This window comes from Camelina sativa, chromosome 9 (assembly GCF_000633955.1).
Source record: "Camelina sativa cultivar DH55 chromosome 9, Cs, whole genome shotgun sequence".
Lineage (NCBI taxonomy): Eukaryota > Viridiplantae > Streptophyta > Magnoliopsida > Brassicales > Brassicaceae > Camelina > Camelina sativa.
This window is the reverse complement of record NC_025693.1, coordinates 32,231,939-32,254,652: the sequence shown is the minus strand read 5'-3', so window position 1 is coordinate 32,254,652 and position 22,714 is coordinate 32,231,939. Positions and strand designations below refer to the sequence as shown.

The window sequence follows — 22,714 nt, the reverse complement described above, 5'->3', positions numbered from 1 at the left end:
TTTTTTCCCTCAAGGTAAAATTATACATCTTTTTACCTCAAGGTAAAAAATTTGTCTAGGATCCGCAGATTTCAAGTCTTACAAAATAATTTTACTAAAAAGAGTGATAGATAATTTCATAGTTAGTAGAGGATTTCCAAACCAAACCAAAAACTTGCAACTGTTATCTTTTAAGTTTGCTAATTAAGTTTGGTTGTCCATGGTCATGTGTTCATAAAAGTGTAATCATGATAAAGACTTGCATACTAAATGAAATTAGTTTAGATAGATGATTAATGCAATTAAATGGTCTAGAAACAAGTTATATGATTTTAGAAAGGATTAAAAGATAGAAGCAGGTTCTAAGAGTATATATCAACACCCACAGAAAAGTTAAAACAGGAGAAAAATAAAAACACTTTCATAATCTTCATCTGAGGCTCACTAGCTGTGAGAATCTCTCTCTCTCTCTCTCTCTAGTTAGTTAGAGCTGCCCTGAAGAGGAGCGACGACTTCCTTAGCCTCAACTTGCTTCTCATCCGTCTTCGAAAAGGTCGTCCCGAATATCTAACAACAGATCCAACCACATAACAAATTAGAACAGAGATAATCATCATGCATTCTAATCAAATCATGAACAAAAGATGTATCAAAAAACACACAAGGAGAGTTTCAGATTTTGCAATATGAGTTTGTTAATAGACAAACCTTGTTCATGGTCTGTTGGAAACAAGTTTTGTGTTCATCCATTGAGGCATGGATGAACTCATCCATGTGATCCTTGAGGTTCTCAAAGAAAGTGGCACTCTCATCATTCACCCTCTTCCTGCATGATGATAATGGCTCTTGAGGCTTCGGTGGGTTCTCTGTTTCCATGTTCTTCGTCTCCACCACGGTTTGATTTGCCTGGGTGGTGGTATCCACGGTTTGATTTGTCTGTGAAGCCATTATTAGTTTAGTTCTCCTGTTTCATAAACAAAAGTTATGTTAATCCGATAATTAAAAACCCTAAAGTCTTTTAAGAACCCTAAAATCTCACAAAAACATAACATCAAACCAAAACCCATTCGAATTCTCAATCTCAACAACAACAATTCGAATCCATGACAAAGTAAAACAAGATCATCAAAGATAAACAAAACTTCACAAAAAGCAAGATACACCCACCAAGTGTTCGATCAAATTCCTAACAGAGATTCAAAACAATTCTCTCTAAATTTTACTTCGAGCGATGAATCTAGTAAACAGAACTCACCAGCATCGTTACAAGAAGATAAATTAATGGAAGAAGAGATTCGAAACTAAGAAAATTACCTGAATCTCTTTGTTTCTCTTCTTTGGCTTTCTCTGCAAGTTCTTTCTCCTTCTCTCTTCTCTCTTCTTCTTCTTCTGTTGTTCTTTTTTTTTGCTTTCTCTGCAAGCACAGAGCCTATGTGTATATATATATATATAGAGTTTCTCGGTTATGATCATGTGCGGGTAGAACACGCTAGATGCCCTTGATGCGCAAGCAACCAAACGCAGCGTTTTTAGATCTAATTTTTACCCGTTTCTTCAGATTTGACCCCTTTCTTTTTAATTATGTACAAAGGTCCCTTGTTGTAAACTGTATGTACATTCTTCTAAATTAAGTTCTGACCCTTTTACTTTCATGAATCTTCTACTTTTCGCTTAAACAAATATTTTCGATATGAATGACACCGAGTATGGTTTTTGTTGCTTTTCCTTTTTTTTTTAATGTTAAGTTTGTTTTTGGTGATTTTCCTTTTTGATTTAGGAGGTTTAAACCTTTACAGTACTTTTTACTTTTCGGTTTTGGTCTCTCTTATGATCAATGTAAAAAAAGGTAACTTGCCTATAATTTTTTCTCACTTTCTCACGCAAACAATAATATCTATCTATTACGAGTTTACAAAGTCGTTAGCTAAAATGGCGGGCTCATTATTTATCAGTGAACAATGAGTCGTCTAAGATGATCAAGAAACACAGACAAGCTAACATCATCTGTGAAAACATTACTTTCGCCAGAAAAGGGAGCATTGCCATCATCAGAAGGATTCAGTTTTGCTAGAAGGAAACGAGCCTGCAAAAATACACACAGCAAAAGATAAAGAACTAAAACAACAATAATAACCAATCAATGGACCAGTTACTACATATAATTTGGTCAGGATATATTGACCAAAGGGAACCTCTAGCTTGGAATTTTACTAATTCTGGTCTGAAAATGGAGGGGGATGTGCAAAGAAGGAGAGGTACCTGTGAACCGTACTGATCGCATATGACAAGACGCGGAGAGGGAAACCTTTCACTGATGATTGTGTCTGTGTAGTCACGAGGTGACTGCAACAGATGCTGAAATGCCTGGCACAAAGAAGACAAGTTTTTTGAAAGATCACACTGTAGAAGACACAACTTTTTATCATATTCTCTTTTAAGATGATAGATACGACGATACCTTGTGTTCAGGTTGATTATGGTATCCAGCTTTTCGCCATTGGGCGATGTTAGAACCGTGAAATATTACAATGGTGAAGTATGAATCCAACAGTAGGATTCTGTCAGCTGCAATGGATGCTACATCTAGAAGAATTGGTTCTGGCTGTGAATGGAGTGAGAAGGCAACCAGTGAAGGTTGAATCATTACGATTGAGTTAGAAACGTTCTCTCGGTACAGCAGCATACGGAAATATGCCGTCTCGTCTGGGCTGTTGTTAAACACCTACAAAAGGGAAAGCCAACTCAGCCCCAAAGATAAATTGTGTGTTAAAAGTATATCACCCTATCATGCATATATGAGCAGTGCAAACGAGTACCTGGACAAACTGAGATCGACGCAAGTGAAACACAAACTGCGGGAAAATTGACAACTGAGAAGACAAGCTAAAGGAAGAAGGATCTCCTTTCTGGTAATCTCCAAACCAGGTGCATAGATTTATCAAAGCTTTGTCAACCCACCTTTGGGGATCAAACTCAAGCTGCAACAAATAAGAAACCTAAGAAACACTAAAACATAATATCATCTAGCTTAAGAAATCTAACTACCCATCATCATTGAGTACCTGAGTCTCCATTTTGAAGGAAATAAGTCGTGCCATGACTACAGCAGCTGCTTCTTGGTCAAATCCATTGCTCAACTCCTATACTTCAAATAACAATTTCAAAGGAATAATTAAAGAATCCATAGTTTAATGAAGAGAGCAACAGGATCAGTCTAGCCATGTACCAAACCAATTAAGAATTCTCAAACTTGGCTTCATTTCATTACCTAGAATGGATCACTAAGAACATGAGAAGAAATAAAGCATAAAGTTCTACAATATAACAGATGTGGCACCTCGTTGCTCATATATATTATTACACCCACCAATCATATTGAAGTGGTAATATAAATATTGTTCTCTAAACGTTTTAAGAATCTCTTTCCCCCACTTCATCCAATTGACTCCCTAATTAAGACTGTAGATTCTCAACATACTATGTGAAACTTGCCTGTAAGCTTTCGGTTCCCATTACCCATCTTCTTGAAAGAGTTGTTACCCGGAGTCTTGTTTGACCATTTGAGTGCTGATAGCTGCAGAAACGTGAGTCTTGTAAGCAGATAGTGTGTCAAGTTATTACATCCATAAGTTGCAATAACAATTTTAGATGGAAAACGTGAATTCCCTTACTATGTCAAAAATTGAAAGTAAAACTGATTGCTTTGAGACTGCAAAACAATTTCAGCTGTATCCCTTTTAGCAACTTCAAACACCAGACATATGGAAGTGTTTTTGTCAAAGCCACACATCTTCCACGCACTTGTGTGTCCCTGGCCGACGGCAGTGTCAGAGCACAATGGTCCTTTCTGCAAACAATAATCACAAAGTAATCACAAAAAGCTCAAGGAAAAAGGTAAACCTTTAACAATTTTATTTGATACCTTCTCAAGAGATGCGCATGGGCCAATAATTCCCTGAACTTTGATATCCTTTGAACAGTTAATTTCAAATATACCACTGTAAGAGAGAAACATATCATCAGAATCAACTCGCTGAAGATGAGTATACCAGACAATAGGTTGTTTATTTTCGATAAACGAAAACATACATGAAAAGTTAGGGTAAGCCATTACCATGAAGACAAGCCTAGATCATTTTCACCTGACTGAAACACCGGTTTGAGAGAATCCCTAAATACTGAGTGGCCAAAACTTTCAGCAAGCACGACAAATCCACCAGTCTGCTCAACTGCAACTTTGAGCTCAGCAATGCCTACCTAAGAGATACACATATTAAACAAAAAATGGTAGCTGCGAAACAAGAAAGACATTACAAACCATTTTCTCCACCCAATCACCTGATCAACGGAACATGCAAAAACATCAAGAACATGTCCCTGATGAACAAGTTGTTTCGCAAGCGTCTCATAGAACTCCACCGCTTTGTGGTAATACAAAGCAGAATCTTTATCAATATCCTTATGAGAACGAATTGGATCAGAAAGCTCCCCAGAAACAATCTACAGAACAAAGCATAGGAAGATCATTAACTAACACCACCAAGGGAGATGATACTAAGATACAGGACTTACAGCTCCAGGGCCTCCAGTGGAAGGTCCTCCTATAAAAGCCATGATTCTAGCAGCAGAGCCAGGAAAGCAAGCTCCTAAGAGACCAGCAGCGATTCTAAGAGCAGCACCAGTGCACCTAACAGGGCGGTGATCAGCTGCAACGAGCCAAGGACTGCTTTCCAGCTCCTCAATAACAGAGTGAAGAGCAAACTGGCAATCCGAGACGGGTAACAGAAACCGTGCGATGTCGTCGGAAGAGAGACCATCTCTAACACCGGCGATAACACCGGAAGAAGGTTTAGGGTTCTTGACAAAGAAACTAAGCTGATCCAAGAGCTCATCTTTGGTACAATCTTTCTTTCCATGGAAGAAGTAAGATTTAGTGCAGTGTGGGAAACCAAGCTCGTAAACACGGACTAACGAATCGAAGGTGATGAGACCTACGACGGAGGTATCAGGAAGAAGATCAAGAGCTTGGAGGAGAGACGATTTGAGGAAATCGAGTTCTTCATAGATCAAGCAAGTATCAACGACGAAGACGAACACAGGAGAAGGAGGAGAAGAGAAGGAGTCGCAGAGATACTCAACGGTTGTGGCGTTAGGAAAAAGCTCCGGCGGGAGACTGTTATCGCCGATTGAAGAAGAGTAGTTTTGAGGGAAAGGATTCCGATTGAAGCAGAAAGGACAACCCCAGATAGAGGCGGAGAAATCGACGACGGAGTAAGGGTTTAGAACTGAGCGACAGGTTCGGCAACGGAGAGGAGAGTAAGGTAAGAGAAGGGAGTGAGATTTAAGAGGTTTTAAGAGTGTGTAAATGGCGGAAACTGGAACTTCGGAGTCGATGGCTTGTTCTTTCTTCGTTGCTACGGGGATGATGTTCCATGGCATTCGAACACCATCTTGAGCTTCGAGTTCTCCAAACTCCGCCATGGTTTTGACCAAATCTCTCTCTTGTTTTACAAAAGACGCACACCACGTGTTCGATGAAATGCGTCAATGAAAATTCCACAACATATCCCGTATATATTAATAGATATTAATAGATATAAGCACTCTATTGAAAAATTTGATATTGAAAAATTTGATGTTGCCGCCAGATTAGCTATTTAGGTTCATTTAAAGTTATTATTTACAACTATGTGTTATTGTATATTTAACAAAATAAAAAATAAATATGTTATTCTTAAAAACTTTATCATTTAACTTTATTAATATTAATTAAGTTTAAGCTTTAAATCGCCTATATATTAATAGAGAAATACTCTCTTGAAAAATCTGATGTGTCGCCGCTATAAAACTCGAGACACATTTAACTATTTAACCTCATTTTAAATTTATTATTTACAACTATATGTCATTATGCTTTTAACAAAATAAAAAATAAATGTGTTATTCTTAAAAACTTTATCACTTAACTTTATTAATATTAATTAAGTTTAAGCTTTAAATCCTCTATATATTAATAGAAAAACACTCTCTTAAAAAATCTGATGTGTCGCCGCCAGAGAGCTCGAGACACATTTAGCTATTTAACCTCATTTAAATTTATTATTTATAACTATATGTCATTGTTTTTTAACAAAATAAAAAATCCTCTATATATTAATAGATAAACACTCTTTTGAACAATCCGATGTGTCGCCGCTAGAGAGCTCGAGACACATTTAGCTATTTAACCTCATTTAAATTTATTATTTACAACTATATGTCATTATGTTTTTAACAAAATAAAAAATCCTCTATATATTAATAGATAAGCACTCTTTTGAAAAATCTGATGTGTCGCCGCTAGAGAGCTCGAGACACATTTAGTTATTTAGCCTCATTTAAATTTATTATTTACAACTATATGTCATTGTGTTTTTAATAAAATAAAAAATAAATGTGTTATTCTTAAAAACTTTATCACTTAACTTTATTAATATTAATTAAGTTTAAGTTTTAAATCCCCTATATATTAATAGAGAAGCACTCTCTTGAAAAATCTAATGTGTCGCCGCCAGAGAACTCGAGACACATTTAGCTATTTAGACTCATTAAATTTTATTATTTACAATTATATGTCATTGTGTTTTTAACAAAATACAAAATAAATGTGTTATTCTTAAAAACTTTATCACTTAACTTTATTAATATTAATTAAATTTAAGCTTTAAATATATTTTATATATTAGAAAAAATGATTTATTGAAATGCATGTATAACCCACGCGGATCTTATGAACTCAAGTGAGACGGATGCAAAGACATTTTACATCTCAAAATATTTAAACCCGCTGCATGATGGCTTAGCATACGGATTTAATCGGGTAAACAATTTTATTTAAATTATCCGGTTTATGAAATTTTAGGTTTTTGCAATTTTTATCTGATTTGATAATTCAAGATTTTGATACAAATCTAACGATCACTAATTTGGTTCACATTCTATCTAGTTCTGCTATCATGTCAATCTAAAATTTGTTGTGAAACGTTACTATTTTAAACTTTCATAAACTAGATGAATTTAAACCATTATAAATTTGTATTATAAATGTTATACTAAATAAACATATTTACAAATATAATATTTCAAACAAAAATTCGGATTATTACCTAGTAATAATTTATATTAGAAGACGCACACCAAGTGTTCTTTCTTCGTTGCTAAGACNAAAAAAAAAAAAAAAAAAAAAACGTTAAAGAAGCTTCGTTTACTTAAAACACATCACACACCAGTTACAAGTTACATACAATAATCTCATTCCTGAGCAAAAGTTTTAATACACAAAACTTGAAACTACAAAACCCACACACACACATAAGAAGAACCAAAAACAACATACAAATGAACCAAAGACTGCAACATACACTGAAAGATGGAAAACAAAACAGTCTTGGAGGAAATACTTGTACGATCATCTTTATGGTTTTAGTCTTTTAGATCCCCTGATCGTTTCCAGTCTACAATCGACTCATCTCCAGCTTCTGCTTTATACAACATAAGGTTATATAGTTATATCATACGAGAACGATTCACTCGGATGTTACGTTGATGGATTGAAAGATATATTAATGTACCTGTCCCAGGAACAATAATGACGGGAGCGGATTTGCAATTGTGGAAACAATACTCGCTAACGCTTCCTTGTAGCACGCTGCAGAAGAATTACAAAAGAGAATCATGTAATCAAGAAACTAAAGATTCAAAGACATAGATCATATAACTAGTATTTGTACTTTATATATATCTAACCTTCTTACTAAGCTCCGGCCTCGTGTACCCATAATCACAGCCGCAGGCTTAAGTCTCTCTGCTTCCTTGCAAATTACTTTACCAGCATCGCCTTCAATAACACGAGCCACACACTTCACCTAAAACATAACAAACCAGTACCAAGCCAAGTCAATATATGACAATGTCGTCAAGCAACACCGCACCAGAGATTTTGTTATCTAGGGACTTGATAGCAAAATGCGACAACACTAAGCTACACAGCAACAACATAGGACTCGTACCATTTTGATTCTAAACTCCAACTTTATATATTGTTTCTATAACAATCCTAATACATTGAATTGTAATTCTCAGACCCTAACTTAGCAATCAAGAAACAGTTTCACTTCTCCAAATATTATTAGGCAAAGCAAAAAAAGGTTAAGCAGTTACCATGGCAACTTGAAACGCCTCAACAGCAAGTTTCTCCAGCAGGGCTTGGCTCGTCTCATACACAACATCGTTCTTAACACCTACGAAGAAAAAAAAAAACAGAGTTGGATCAAATCTCCGATTTTTCAGATCTGGAATAGCAAAATCAACATGAAATCGAACTATCAACGATTCACATTGTTGACCACAAGATAAAGAGAGAGAGACGAACTTGAGACGGCGTGAACAAGGTGAAGAGTATCGGCGAGACGACAGAAATGAACAAGAGCCCAATCAAAGGCGTGTTTGCTATTGGGACCATGATCAACGGATACGATCACATCTCTGCCTCTTCTCCTCTCTCCGCTCTCTCTCTCTAACTCCGGCTCGGGCACCATCGGAATCAACGACGGCAACATCACTTCCCTGTAAGTGTACTCTTCATCCTCCGGCAAAGCATCCATTTTTCCGACCAAACAAAAAAAATAAAGACTCAAACTTTGTAAAAGATATCGAGATTTCGATTAATGGGTTTAGGTCTCCTTATGGTCTTTGGCGGATTTAGAGAGTCTTCTTTATATTTTGGTTTTGGTTTTGGAGTTTTGTTGCTTTTTGACGCATCGTGTGCCCACCAGTTCTATGTCGGCGGCTTTCCAGAAGTAATTAATACTTTAATTGAATGAAAGTCATTAATAATCCATATAATTAGACCAAAACCCTTACGTCATGTGACTAGGTAGGAATGTTACAATGCTGATGTTAAAGAACATGAGAATTCATCATACCATATTCATATGCATACAAACTAATTCAAGACTTATTATGCGATCAAAGCATATAAATTCAATTAGTAAACAAAAATTCGTTGACTTTTGGACAATGTTTCGTTTACCATTTACCAATCGTGCGTGTCGTGTTCTACTTTGGTTTCTTCGTGTTACAGTGACACGCTCTAGAAAGTATTACGTGCATTGTTTCTTTTGTATTCTTTCTTGTAGTTGCAATATAGACATGTATATCTTAATATATATATATAGACCATGGGGTTTGATTGTCAAAAAAAAAGATGGAGGAGCATTTGTGATTGACAAAACTATTGTGAGTAAATATGTAAATAAAGAGAAGTATTGAGTCCATCTATAATTTTCTATAGAAGTGGTTTATATTTTGGGCCTTTAGTTTTGGTTTTTTTTGCCCATTACAGTTTTCAATATATATTTGGCCTGTGACCTTAATCATACACAATTTTGTTTGGTTATTGCCCACTACAGTTTTTCAATATATATTTGGCCTTTGACCTTTTTAATCATACACATTTTTGTTTCTTACTTTTTAAACAATTCATAAGTACGCATTTTAGATCTCTTTTTGATTGCTAATAGTTTACGACCAATCCCACAACATTATTATATAGCATAAATAAAGATTAATTACGGACAATAGAAATGAAAACTAAACAAATCCCAATAAAAGTAAGCTTAATAATTACTAGTATGGCTAGCTAGTACTTGGAGAAATATTTAATCCCAATGAATGGACCAACGCTAGCTAGCTTGTTCTTCAGACGACAGGCAGAGGACTATGGACATAATCCAAGAATGTATCAACGTAACGGTTCTCATGACCTGGACCCAAAAGTTGAACCACGGATTTTCTAAATGTTTGCGTACTCGTATTGTAAAAGATCACAGTGACTGACCCCTCTGTCGTAACCTTAGTTGGTGAGAAAACAAGCTCGCCTCTTCTTGTGGTACCTCGGAAGCGATAGTAGTCACATAGTTCATTAGCAGGACCTCTAGCGTAGTCTCTCCAGTTACGAATCAGTATGCGTCGTCGTTCTTCGAAAACCGGCCAAATATCAAAGTACACATCGCCGTTTGGCTCATAAGCGAAACCATTTTTGTCGTCCACCAACACAATTTTCTTGTCGTAATTGACAAGTCTCCAATTACCTATATTGATCAGATCGACTCCGTCAGGTGATGGAATGGGTGTAAATTCTTCAGAGCTGAAGTTGAAGCTCATTATATCATTCTTGGTGTGAGTATCATCATACTTGCATTGAGCTAGGTAGTACAAAGTTCCTCTGTCGTCAAATACTCCATGATGACTAACCGAAGTATGAGGAACTTTGCATTCGATTCTTCTCCAAGATTCTTCTTCACCCGGCCGTCCCACCGTCAAAACCTCATATGTTAGGTCCCATAAATTTTCGAGTTTGGACTTTATACATAACAACTTGAATGCATCATTTATTTCATCGTATCCGAAATGAGTTTCCAACGTTTTTTTATCCGCTTGGATTCTTGCTAAAGCCCGACAAGTTTTCGTAGCCGGATTGAAAATCGCAAATCTATAGAGATCTTCTTTTACTTCATGAAAACAGATCAAACCTCGGACGGGTGGAGAAGCAGTAACAAATCCTCCTTTTGTTCCTTGAGTGAAGCTGCTGATATGTTTTTGACCAGACGACAACAGAGGTTCCTCCTCTTGATTTATAGAGCGGAATAACCCACGGCATTCGTTAGGTGTTCTCAAGTCGTAGTCGTTGGTAACGAGTAACACTTGGGGCCTTGTTTCTATCTTCTTGGCCAAACTACTTTCGACCTCCATTTTTTCTTCTTCTTCTTGTTTTTCTCTAGCTAAGCTTATGATATTTTGTTTGTGTTATGAGACTGATGAAGGATGATAACACACCAAATTTATAGAAAATGATCAGAGCTGATGACTTGTTGAGTCTCAAAACACGTTAAACAATTGCGTATAACGTTAGCTGATCAATTAGTAGTATGGAGATTATTGGACGTCAACCATCAAACTGACAGATTTTATTTCCTCTTATGTTTTTTGTTCGTCAATTTATAAATGAATACCGCGTCAAAATATTTGGATATTTGTAAAAGGTGAAAACTTGTTTACCTCTTTGTATAGAGAGTTGTTACAACAAAAATGCATTCACACGTCAAAACTCACTCATTTTTATGAGTAATTTAGTAGAGAGATTTGGTGCCAAGGTTTTATTTTCGTAGTACACATGATATATCTACTCATCTACCACAAAATCAATTTATACATAGAAACACGTTTTTATATATCTTTTTAAAAGTTCTTAGTTTTCACTTTAATTAATTCTTTGTAAAAATTCTTGAAAAGTTAGGTTTAAAACTTAGTCCCATAGAGAAGATTAATTGTATGCTTTATGTGAGGATTTAGAATTTTAATAAGAATATATAAATTTCATTGCATGGGATCTTTACGTGGTCCGAGTACGTACCCCAACAAAAGATATGCTAACTCTCCAAGATAACCATAAAATTTAACAGCTTAGTATAGTCATAAATTGTTGGTTTTAAAACTTATAAATCAATTTCTTATTTAGTATAGTATAATTTTGGAGTTTGGAATACAACACCGAGACCTTTCAGTATCTTTTCAAGCAGTGACATGAGACAATTTGCTTAAAGACCACGTATCATATAATTTACAAGACACCAAGTAACTTAGCCACAATACACATTTTTTTTTTCCTAAGGTATTTTTTCGAAACTAGTTTCCATCCATTATTTTTCTTTTCTAATATATACATATATATATATATATATATGTATATATTCTTGTGTTCTGAGACTATAACAAAGACGTGAAATTTATGAAAACAAATCTCAGAGTTTGTTACCAACGTTGTAATTAGTAGGTGACATTTCGTTTCAAAATATGGATTTAACTTTTTCGTCGAAGGTCTTCACTTTACCACTTCGTACGTAACAGAATAATGCAAGAAGAAAAATTGGGTTTTACACGTCAAAACTTACTCATGGTATGATACTATGATAACTAATTTAGCAGAAAGATTTAACTTAAACGAAAGGTTTTCTTTTCATCGTCCACATTTAATCATCTATTACAAAATCAATTTATATATCAACGCGTTTTAACTTTTTAAAAGTTTTCTTTCAGATTTAACTCTAATTCTTTGTAAAAATTGTTGAAAGGGAGGTTTAAAGGTTGTATGCTTTGTGTATGATTAAGGTCAAAGGCCAAACTCGTCTCCGTTAAAGGTTAATGCAAGAAGCATGCAAGCCGCCAACCTAACACGTAAAGTATATCTCAAGTATTATCTAGCTAGTTAGTTACTTAAGTTTTAAAAGATCTGGTAATCAATTACATATTAACAGTAACACCGACGTTACTTATAGCACATGTTTAAATTTAATTATCAGCAAAAGTATAAAATAGACATATACGTTAATACGTATGTATGTAGATAAATCAACTCATTAATGATAAGAACTTTTGTATTTGAACAAAACGTGTAAGTTGTAACCAAGTGGTTTATTCAAATGGACTGAGGATTAATTTGTGGGTCAAGTTTAAAGATCGAACTTCAGTCCACCATTGTCGAACTGGTCACTATAGACATTGTACATGACAAGAAAATCCGGTTTATTCAAGTTTATGAGAGTAGATTAGGTTTCAACTTAGATAGAATATACCATAATACGATCTAGTGTGTATAGAATTTGTGTCTTAAGAGTTGAAACTTGAAAGTTTGAATCTGATAATATAAAAATCTCTTGGCAACTAAAAAAGCAATCTTTCAGCTTCGATCATAAGAATTCGGCCGCTGGCCAATCCCACCACGTCATCTAGACTTTTAGTTAGTCAACCCATTGGTATGTATATAAAAAGTCTCCTTTATGTGTAAACCAAACTTTTCCAAATTAAATTTCTAATTCTCACATTCTTGCTTCACGAATTGAATTGAATAGTTTTCAATTTTCATTCTTGATTTCTATTTTGTATTTGTTTTTTTTTGTCCTCTGCACAATCGCCAAGACGTGAAACCTCACATGGGTTATTCCAAGATGGCTCTTTATAAAACAAACTCCGAACGTTCAATTGCTAACTATAATCATATCATAATAATCACCAATATTTTCATTCTCTCTACAATCATATCTTCATCCATGGCTTCTTCTTCGTCGTCTTCCATTGATTTTTCTACTGCTATTCTAATAAGGGTTGATCAATCGGGCAAAGGAGACTTCAATAAGATTCAAGAAGCAATTGAATCTATCCCTCCCAATCTAAACAACTCCCAACTCTATTACATATGGGTCAAGCCTGGAATTTACCGGTACGACTAAAAATAAACTATGTTGTTAGATTTTATATATTTAATTCTTAAGGGTTAAGGTTTAAGACGTATGATCAGGGTTTAGATTTTTAAACCTTAAGGTTTAGTATTCAGAATTGTTGTTTAGGGTTATTATTTTTTATTTAAAAATACTGTCCTCTTAAATTTTATGTAAAAAGTTAAACTGTTCATAATTCTTCCTAAGTTATATGTTTGTGGATAGGGCACTCGGCTTCGACCTACTATTAATTATAATATTTATGAATTCATTTGTGAAACATATATGATATGATACATATTATTGATAAATAGTTACAAATGTCTATGCTTGTTTAGATTTGGTGCTTACGTATAGGTATAATGCTAATTGGCGATATAATTGAAAACAGAGAAAAAGTGGTGATTCCTGCCGATAAACCATACATAACATTGAGTGGAACACGAGCTTCCAACACCTTTCTCATATGGAACGATGGTGAAGACATTTTGGAATCACCCACTCTCACAATCTTCGCATCCGATTTCGTATGCCGATTTCTCACTATTCAGGTTAATCTTCATCATATATATATATATATATATGCATATTTTATTATTTTCCAATTTCAATATTATACGTTTGGTTTTAATTTTATTGATAGGGTTTTTCATGTTCCATTTTCGTTTCCACTTAAAATATCTCTCTTACTATGCTCAAATATTAGTGGATTCATATACACAAAAAGTGTACGCACGTGTAAAAGTATTGTAAGCGCAAACAAACAATAGAGACCAAAAGATCATATATAAAATACGTAATTCATCTATAAGCGAAACTACAAGAGACTAATAGTGACGTGTTTTGTTTTGATGGAAGTAGAATAAGTTTGGGACGGCCGGACGAGCGGTTGCGCTGCGCGCGGCCGCGGATAAAGCAGCATTCTACGGATGCGTGATAACGTCATACCAAGACACTCTCCTTGACGACAATGGAAACCATTACTTCAAGAACTGCTATATTGAAGGAGCCACCGATTTCATCTGTGGAAGCGCTTCTTCTCTCTATGAAGTAAGTACTAACTATATACTAACTCATGTTCACAATTAATTAAAATACATACCATGCATGTACATAATAATTATACAATATATATATCCCATATTTTAATCATATTTTCTACTCTCATGAATTAATTTCTCTCTGTCCTCATGTGTAGAAGTGTCATTTGCACTCGTTGTCGCCTAATAATGGGTCGATAACGGCACAAATGAGAACGTCGGCAACGGAGAAATCAGGGTTTACATTCTTGGGATGCAAGATAACCGGATCAGGTTCCACGTTTTTGGGAAGACCATGGGGAGCTTACTCTAGGGTTGTCTTTGCTTATTCCTACTTCTCCAACGTCGTCGCACCTCAGGGATGGAACCAATGGGGAGACTCAACGAAACAAAAGTAACCTTTTGTAATTCTTATGAATATTTTTGACTGTAATGTATACTAATATTGTTCTTTAATAATTATGTTCAGTACTGTATATTATGGTGAATACAAATGTTATGGTCCCGGAGCAGACAGGACCCAAAGGGTGAAATGGTCGAAACAATTATCGGACGACGAAGCAACCGTCTTCTTGAGCAAGGACTTTATCGGTGGCAAAGACTGGCTCCGACCTGCGCCTTCTCACTTCAAAGTTGCTCCCAAATCTAACCCAAAATAAATAAATTTATTAATTCCATCATTTGATTTATGTTTTCTTCCTTGTACAAATCCTTTATAAATATCGCTTGTACAAATGTGTGAAGTATTGTATATGTATAATTTACTTAAACAATATGGATAAAGAACTCTTTGTAAATGAATTTCCATAACCACCAAATGGACTTTAAATCCGTCCCATGATAATTTTGGTATGAACTAGACCAAAATTTAGCTTTTTGTAAATGACTAAATTCAAGAGATTATCAAATAAACAAAGAGACAAATGAAAGGTTTTAATAAGGGAAAAAGAAAGAATGAATCATATATACAGAAGAGGTACTTTGGGATTAAAGGGAACTAACAAAAAGAACAAATGTTCCTGCAACATATTAAAAACTAATCACCCTTTTTTGGTTTTCTTTGTTTCCTTCGTCCACGTAGCTCTGCTTAACCATACTGGCAATTTGAAACCCATCTTTTTTCCCCCCTTTCTTCTGCAGAAAATGTGGCTGACAGTCTAAATCAATCGGCACGAGAGCCCCCACCGCTGCTCGCAGAAGATCTCCGCCCGCTATATTTCTGCAGCACAGATCAATGAATTAGCAACTAACCTCAAACTCTGTAACTATGAATGTTAAATTCTTTACAGGATAAAGAGAAAACGAAATCAAAGTTGTGAAAAACGGTTACCTGTTTTCCAATGCTGAAAGGAATGTACTTGTGCTTAATCATGTGGGCGATCTGGCGTCTCATAGTGAGGACAAAGAGAACAATCCAGTAGCAAAGCAATATGGGCCAGAAGACAGGAACGTCAAAGACCGAGAAGAACGTCATGAGAAAGGCTATGCAGAATGCCTTAGTCATGGAGTACCTGTCACAGATTCAATAATATCAGTCACAAAAAGAAGCTACTGTGTACTTTACATGTGCAGTTGTTGAAAAAGACAATGTGTTTTCTTCCTAGATGTATAATTCAGGAAGGTATTAGAGTGACAAAAACTGAGCAATTACATCTAACTGCAATGGCGTCACAACATGATTATGACACAGTGAATGCTCAGTGCATTAGCAGCACACTTGGTTAGAAAATGGCATATAATGAAGTGCCAGAATGCTAAAAGATTTTGATGTCTTACTTATCAAGAAGAACATGATATGCAATAAATATAATCCCACCACACGTATTGATTTGCATAACCAGTTAANGTAGCAAAGTAATATGGGCCAGAAGACGGGAACGTCAAAGACCGAGAAGAACGTCATGAGAAAGGCTATGCAGAATGCCTTAGTCATGGAGTACCTGTCACAGAGTCAATCATATCGTCACAAAAACGAAGCTACTGTGTACTTTACAAAAAGCAGATGTGTTTCCTTCCTAGATGTATTATTCAGGATCGTATTAGAGTGACAAAAACTGAGCAATTACATCTAACTGCGATGGCATCACAATCACAACATGATTATGACACAGTGAATGCTCATTGCATTAGCAGCACACTTGGTTAGAAAATGTCATATAATGAAGCGCCTGAATGCTAAAAGATTTTGATGTCTTACTTATCAAGACGAACATGATATGCAATGAATATAATCCCACCACAAGTATTGATTTGCATAACCAGTTAGGAAACAGGCAATAGAGTAGTTACCAGAATTTGAACTCAGGCAGACGGCGGATAAATGGCTTGAACTCATCAGAACCTCGAGTAGGCAGAGTAGCTCCATCAGAGACCTCGAGCTCAGGGTCAACAAGAGGCGACAAGAATCCGATAAGCAGATTCAGGAGGTAGATTCCAAGACCATAGGAGATGATGTAGAAGCCCTGAATAGAGAAAACCCTCAAACAGTAGATAAGAAAGACAACAAGTGTTCCGATCCACCTGTAAGTTGAATGAGGTGTAGTCTTGTCCAGATAGTATTGGTAAACCCTCCATGCTTCATGTGCCTTCTTTTGCACAGGTGTAGCCAACGAACCACTGTCACCACCGCTTCCATCCATCGTGATTCTTGAAAACCTAGAAATGAGTAAAAACACAATACCGTCACATTACATTCTCTCAAACAATCAATGCCATGTTCTCAACCACATCTATTAAACCTCTGCAACTAACCTACCCAACTAATGCAAAGAAATTGTCAGCTTATAACATTGCAATGAGCCCCATTATCACATAACTAGCTTCAACTTGTACACAAACATTATAAGCAAAACCAAAGAAGAGTCTCCAAGAACATGAAAACATAACATTTCTCACGAAATCTCAGAAATCTTACTTATAAGACCCACACAACTCCAAGAAATGAAGAAAGTAAACCTAGCTACGATCTCTACAAGTGTTTCGCACAAATAATCTCGGCTAGTGAGTGAATCCAAAAACTCTAAGACTTATGAAATTCATCTCTCTCTCTCTCTCTTTCTTTCGGATTTCAACAAATCGTGCAAAGGTAGATAGATCTGGAATCGGAGAACTGAATCGTTCCCGGTGAATCGCAAAATCGTCGAAATCAGCATTAAATTCAACGAAAAGAGAAGTGTGAAAGGATTCATTCTCGAGAATCTAAAAACTCAATCGGAACAAGAGACGAAGATCAAAAGCATTAAGAGAAGAAGATGGAGATTCAAAAGACTTACGTATGGTGGAGTTTATGAATAGCTTCTTCTTCTTCTTCTTCTTCTTCTTCTTCGTCTTGTTGCTGACTCAAATGAGAGACCTCAGCGACGCACAGATCTGGCTAAGTACGACGAGACGACGCTACTCAACACCACCACCAATTTCACAAGACTCCGTTTTTTCCCTTTTTTTTTTTTTTATATATATATTAATTTAATTTAATTTCGTCGTGCGTTTTATATAATTACGCAAAAACACGCCACCAATAAAATGTTTTGGTTCGCTGTAAGTACCCCATCACTTATTTTACTTTTCATATTTCACCCCTTGATATTATTTTGTCATTTCTAAACCCCAACTTTTACGATTAACTGAAGGTTCCTATTTTAATTTATCTGAAGATTCAATCAACTTAACACATTGGATTACTGATTCTACAATTTGTGTCAAGATCTTGTTTTAGTCATTCAATGGTTAAGTGTATTTACTATTTGATTTCATAGTACATTTTAACAAAAGTTTGGTTGCTATTTTTGTAGTATGTTGTAATGTAGGTGTGTGAATGTGGATTGTGACACAAGGACATAAGATAAAATTGCTTATTTTCTTGGATAATAATCATCAAAAGATTCTAAATACAAAAGGTGTGAAAAGAGAGAGAGAGAGATCGGGTGATTAGACTTGAGCTCACTGTGTTCTTATTGTTCTCTACATTTCTATCTCTTATATAATAAAAGTTTAGCTATAAGCTTGAAGCTCTTTCTAAATATACATACACTGCCGGAAAAATAAGACCATAGCTGTTTGTTCTCTTTTGATCTCAGGCTTAACAGCCTCCGGCTACATTGTTGCTCCACGGTCTTTTTAGACAGCAACTTTGAAGCTTTGTTCATATGACAGTACCATCTTGAATTGTCGCCTTTTCGACTATCACAGTGATTCCAGATCGTATGTAGAATCCTTCCTCTGGCCTATCCGCTTCTTGAACATCCTGAAAACATTAATATACTAATGTCTTAAGAGTTTCAAATCTTTCTTTTAACAGTCGACGAACCGAGAACAAATTCAAGAAAAAGCTTACTCCTTTGTTCATGATGATCACGTTTTTACCGATCTTGGCATTCTTGTCAATGATGCATTTCCTACAAAAATCACACAAGTAACAAACTTTTTGTTTCACCACAAATCCATTTGAAGAGGATTTTGTTTTTATGTTGTGTGTTTTAACGTACCTGATCTTTGTGTCTTTACCAATACCAATTGGAACCTTTCCTTCTGCTAATAGTGATGCAATCTCAGATTCAGTTTGGTAGTAATCTGCACCTAACATCAATGTATCCTTTCAAAAGAAGAAAACCAAACTCAGTTTTTGAGTGCAACATTGCGTACAATACCTAGGATTGTTTCAGATCAGAGATTGAAGATTCACCTGAAGCTCAACTCCATAGTCTAGACGTGACCTTTCACCAATGATGGAACGTTGAACGCTGCATTCTCGCAGGAAACATCCGTGTGAGATTATGGAATCTACCATCTACAAAATCATCAAACAGAACCATACCAAATAAACAATCATAATCGAATAACCAACCACAAAGAAATGAGATTTCTCTTCAGAAAAGCGGATACATACACGGCATTTCTCAGTTTTGGTTGGTGGTAGGAACCGAGGAGATGTGTAGAATGGAGTGTCTGGATCATAGAACTCAAATTTTGGTCGCTGCAAAAACAAGAACAAAAGGTTGAGATGAAAATAAGAGACCACAATAAGGTGAAAAGGCTGGGAGTATGTTTCTACCTCCTCAACAAGAGCTAAGTTAGCCTCATAGAATGTCTTTATAGTTCCAATATCCTCCCAGTAATCCCGGAAAATATATCCCTGACAAAAATTAACCAATATAAAATTGTTAGAACACTCATTGTGTTCAACAGTTAAAAAGAAAAAAGGAAGTGAGTTTTCTTAAATCTTACTTGAACATCATGATCTCTTATGGCTGCAGGAATGACTTCAGATCCAAAGTCATTGGAACTCGGATACTGTCTTGTTAGAAGGTTCAGCAAAGCTTCAGTTTTGAAACAATAAACTCCCATTGACGCAATGTATGGAGTATCTGTTGCTTCTTCATGGGACAGTCCAAGCATTGTTGTGTCCGTTTGCTGTCAAATGACAACATAAAAGTTCTATAGTTTTTGAAATGCTTTGTGACTTTATTGAGTTAATATTTTTTAAGAATCGTAAGAAAAGGAACTATACCATTGATTTTAGATCGTTTCCTGTTGGCTTCTCAGAGAATTGGATCACACGTCCTCCTCGATCCATCTTCACTAGACCAAAATTCGATGCACGGCTAACAAAATGACAAAAGACCTGTTTTCAGAACCAAAATCTCACATAGAAAAGGTGTAAAAGAGATTCAAGAAACTAACCTTTCACTGACTGGTGCGCACGAAAGAGTAACATCTGCGTTACTATCTACATGAGACTGTCACAATACATCTGAGTTAACAAAACTATAAAGAGGTTTCATGATGAAAAAAAGATCTCTTTAGATTTAGATAAATAAATACCTGAACAAAATCCATGTAGTTCATTCTATAGAGATGATCTCCAGACAAAATAAGTATGTTCTCAATGTTCCTGTTCTTGGCATCCTATTTAAGTCATCAATAGCTTTTAGACCACTTCAAAGATCACAAAGGAACAGAACTGAATACTGATAAAGCATTTAAAGCGATCACAAGTTCATACCTCAAACACCCAGAGGAATTTTCTGACAGCATCAGCTGTTCCTTGAAACCACTTCTTCCCAGCTTCCCCTGGTGTTTGCGTAGCAGCAAGAACCTATTCAATAAGATTTTACCTTTTTCTTTATTCATCGAAAATCCAAGAAAGCTGAAACTGCTTATTGTTATAGTGTTTGTACCTCTACAAAACCACCTCCAAAGTTTATGCCATTCCCAAAATAAGTACGAGCTAAATGTCGATTTAGGGAAGCCGAGTTGAACTGTGTAAGCACAAAGATCTTGTTTATACAGCTGTTAATGCAGTTACTCATCGGGATATCGATCAACCTGTAGCATCCACCAAGAGGAACCTGCATAATTTGAAGTACATAAGAATCATCATCACACAATATAGATAAGACCCATGAGGTCCTAATCCTCCATGAATGTTATTTACAGTTTTGCTTTCTCGTAAAGAGAAAACAAAGAAAAATGAATACTTACAGCAGGTGTTGCTGCTCTCTTTGTAAGAGGGAAGAGTTTAGCTCCATTGCCTCCTCCTAGAATGATTGCAGCCACGTTTTGCGGGTCTGCCTTTCTTCTCTCAAACATCGACGGCTTCACTGTCTGAAATAACAAAGCAAACATCATCAAGAACTTGACTTTTGCAGGAACATGAGTAAGCAGTATGTTTGAGGCAAGTCTTAAGAAAAATGTCTAAGCTACGACAAATCTGAGCGACAACACAAAGCAAACCTAATGCCTTGTAAGCAAGAGAGAAAAGAGTATAAAACTGATCAAACATACCATAGTCTCTTTTGGATTATTTGAAGTGGCAACAGCGTAAACAACACCATGCTTGAACTTTTGATTCCCAAACTTCTTGGAGCCAAAATCTGATCTAAAACGTTTAAAGACACCATTGTTGTTGTTGTTGATCTTGTCACCCCAAAATCTGTTTTCTAAGTTCTTGAAACAGAGTTTTGGCAAAATAGAACTGCTTGTCCCCAAGGCAAAGGTGTAAGAAGAATCCATTCTTTTTAGCTGCAAAAACAAACACAAAATGAACAACAGAAACCTCGGAAAGTTAATAGCAGATACGATTTGCTCAGAAGAATAATAAAAGCTTCAAGTAAAGTGAATAACACACAAAGTGTTTCAGTTTCTATTACTTATTGATATAATCAAGATAGTAATAAAATAATCCAAAACCAATTGTTCAAATTCAAGCAAAGTGTTAAAGTGAAACCGACCAGAGAAAATTCTGAACAAGATTAAAAAACAGTTCTTGAGAGGAGAGTACCCATTAGTTAAAATCCTCGAAAGCTACGAACTTTCCACAAACCCAGATGTGAAATTTCTAAAATAAGCACACAAAAAAAAGAACAAATTGGACTTCCCAGATGGTTCATCACAAACGCAGATCTCCAAAATTCTCAATCACACAAAACTCTTGAAGTTTCAGAACAACACAACTTTTTCTCAAAACCATTGTTGGGTTGGAAAGAAACATTCTAAACAGAAAAAAAACAAGTTTGGGATCCTAAGACATATTGATATATGTAAATCTCAAATTACTTTGATACTTTGAAAATTACATAGGACCGAATTCATTTGAGTACTAATCTCCATTAGGCTTAAAAAGATCATTAATACTATGAATGAAGTGGTATAAAGTTTCAATTTTTTTTCATCAGCAAAACCAAAATAAAACATCCTAAAGGTTTGTTTTTTCTTTTTTTTTTTCTTTCTAGTGTACACTACACTGAGTTAAAAAACCAAACTTTAACACAGTGTTCATGTTGAGAAGGCAAAATCGATAATGGGAATACGCAAACATCGAAAGAGACAAACTTTATCATGTTCAGAAGCTAAACAACAACGATCCAGATAGAAGAAGATCTAGAATATTTGAATTCGAAATTTGAAAACCGAGATAGCCAAAAAAAAAAAAAAAAAAAAACACTATGAAGGAACATTGAAAACATAAACAGCATTTATTAGAACTAAGTACAAAAACTCACCACAGCAAAATTAAACTCTGTTTCTATGATGTTTTGTTGTTCGTTTAAAATCGGAGGAGAAGAAGTCTGAATCAGTGAAATGCGTGGTTGACGGAGGAAGCTGTTACTTTTTTTGGTCCTCTCCTGTGATCGGCCCACGAGAAAGTAAACTTATTTTCTCCCCCTCTTGAATCAATCTTTATAACCGAACTTTTCCATTCACATTAGTACATTTCTGATTAGTTTGGTACAAGTAAAATATGCATATATCATCAAATTTGTTACTGTTATAGTATAATTGTAGCATATATGTGTCGTTTTGTACTAGAAAATATTAAAAAAATGTATCATATTATTGAAGTTTAATAAACATTTACAAAGAGGGAAAAAAATGATTTGGCAA

At 35.5% G+C, this 22,714-nt stretch overlaps 7 protein-coding genes across 8 annotated transcripts; 1 reads left to right on the top strand and 6 right to left on the bottom strand.

Moving 5' to 3' along the window:
- Nucleotides 247–1,330, bottom strand: LOC104713615. Its single transcript, XM_010430786.2, has 3 exons — nt 1,294–1,330; nt 688–943; nt 247–546 (listed from the first exon to the last, which is right to left on the bottom strand). Exons 2-3 carry the CDS (start codon nt 925–927, stop codon nt 460–462), a joined length of 327 nt encoding a protein of 108 aa, XP_010429088.1. The 5' UTR covers nt 928–943; nt 1,294–1,330; the 3' UTR covers nt 247–459.
- On the bottom strand, nt 1,808–5,575 carry LOC104713614 (protein transport protein SEC23-like). Its single transcript, XM_010430784.2, has 11 exons — nt 4,552–5,575; nt 4,318–4,479; nt 4,094–4,236; nt 3,902–3,977; nt 3,651–3,826; nt 3,472–3,553; nt 3,042–3,119; nt 2,796–2,957; nt 2,438–2,701; nt 2,239–2,343; nt 1,808–2,062 (listed from the first exon to the last, which is right to left on the bottom strand). Exons 1-11 carry the CDS (start codon nt 5,458–5,460, stop codon nt 1,928–1,930), a joined length of 2,292 nt encoding a protein of 763 aa, XP_010429086.1. The 5' UTR covers nt 5,461–5,575; the 3' UTR covers nt 1,808–1,927.
- On the bottom strand, nt 7,203–8,734 carry LOC104713613. Its single transcript, XM_010430783.2, has 5 exons — nt 8,390–8,734; nt 8,179–8,258; nt 7,765–7,883; nt 7,590–7,666; nt 7,203–7,496 (listed from the first exon to the last, which is right to left on the bottom strand). Exons 1-5 carry the CDS (start codon nt 8,619–8,621, stop codon nt 7,441–7,443), a joined length of 564 nt encoding a protein of 187 aa, XP_010429085.1. The 5' UTR covers nt 8,622–8,734; the 3' UTR covers nt 7,203–7,440.
- Nucleotides 9,718–10,770, bottom strand: LOC104715887 (putative F-box protein At1g76830). The gene has a single exon (XM_010433255.1). It carries the CDS (start codon nt 10,768–10,770, stop codon nt 9,718–9,720), a length of 1,053 nt encoding a protein of 350 aa, XP_010431557.1.
- On the top strand, nt 12,895–15,133 carry LOC104713612 (putative pectinesterase 11). Its single transcript, XM_010430782.2, has 5 exons — nt 12,895–13,294; nt 13,684–13,843; nt 14,154–14,342; nt 14,491–14,726; nt 14,802–15,133. Exons 1-5 carry the CDS (start codon nt 13,008–13,010, stop codon nt 14,989–14,991), a joined length of 1,062 nt encoding a protein of 353 aa, XP_010429084.1. The 5' UTR covers nt 12,895–13,007; the 3' UTR covers nt 14,992–15,133.
- Nucleotides 15,216–17,776, bottom strand: LOC104713611 (protein RER1B). Its single transcript, XM_010430781.2, has 4 exons — nt 17,605–17,776; nt 16,622–16,987; nt 15,663–15,843; nt 15,216–15,551 (listed from the first exon to the last, which is right to left on the bottom strand). The coding sequence occupies exons 2-4, from the start codon at nt 16,969–16,971 to the stop codon at nt 15,495–15,497; spliced, it is 588 nt and encodes a 195-aa protein (XP_010429083.1). The 5' UTR covers nt 16,972–16,987; nt 17,605–17,776; the 3' UTR covers nt 15,216–15,494.
- On the bottom strand, nt 18,170–22,566 carry LOC104713610 (probable glucose-1-phosphate adenylyltransferase large subunit, chloroplastic). 2 transcript variants are annotated; one of them, XM_010430778.2, is made up of 15 exons: nt 22,333–22,566; nt 21,116–21,352; nt 20,813–20,935; nt 20,509–20,679; nt 20,334–20,426; nt 20,153–20,236; nt 20,012–20,067; nt 19,839–19,932; nt 19,556–19,741; nt 19,383–19,463; nt 19,218–19,304; nt 19,014–19,118; nt 18,817–18,923; nt 18,666–18,726; nt 18,170–18,575 (listed from the first exon to the last, which is right to left on the bottom strand). In XM_010430778.2, exons 2-15 carry the CDS (start codon nt 21,341–21,343, stop codon nt 18,474–18,476), a joined length of 1,578 nt encoding a protein of 525 aa, XP_010429080.1. In that variant the 5' UTR covers nt 21,344–21,352; nt 22,333–22,566; the 3' UTR covers nt 18,170–18,473. The 2 variants fall into 2 exon arrangements, with proteins under 2 accessions (XP_010429080.1, XP_010429081.1); XM_010430779.2 differs by lacking the exon at nt 22,333–22,566 and adding an exon at nt 21,612–21,997.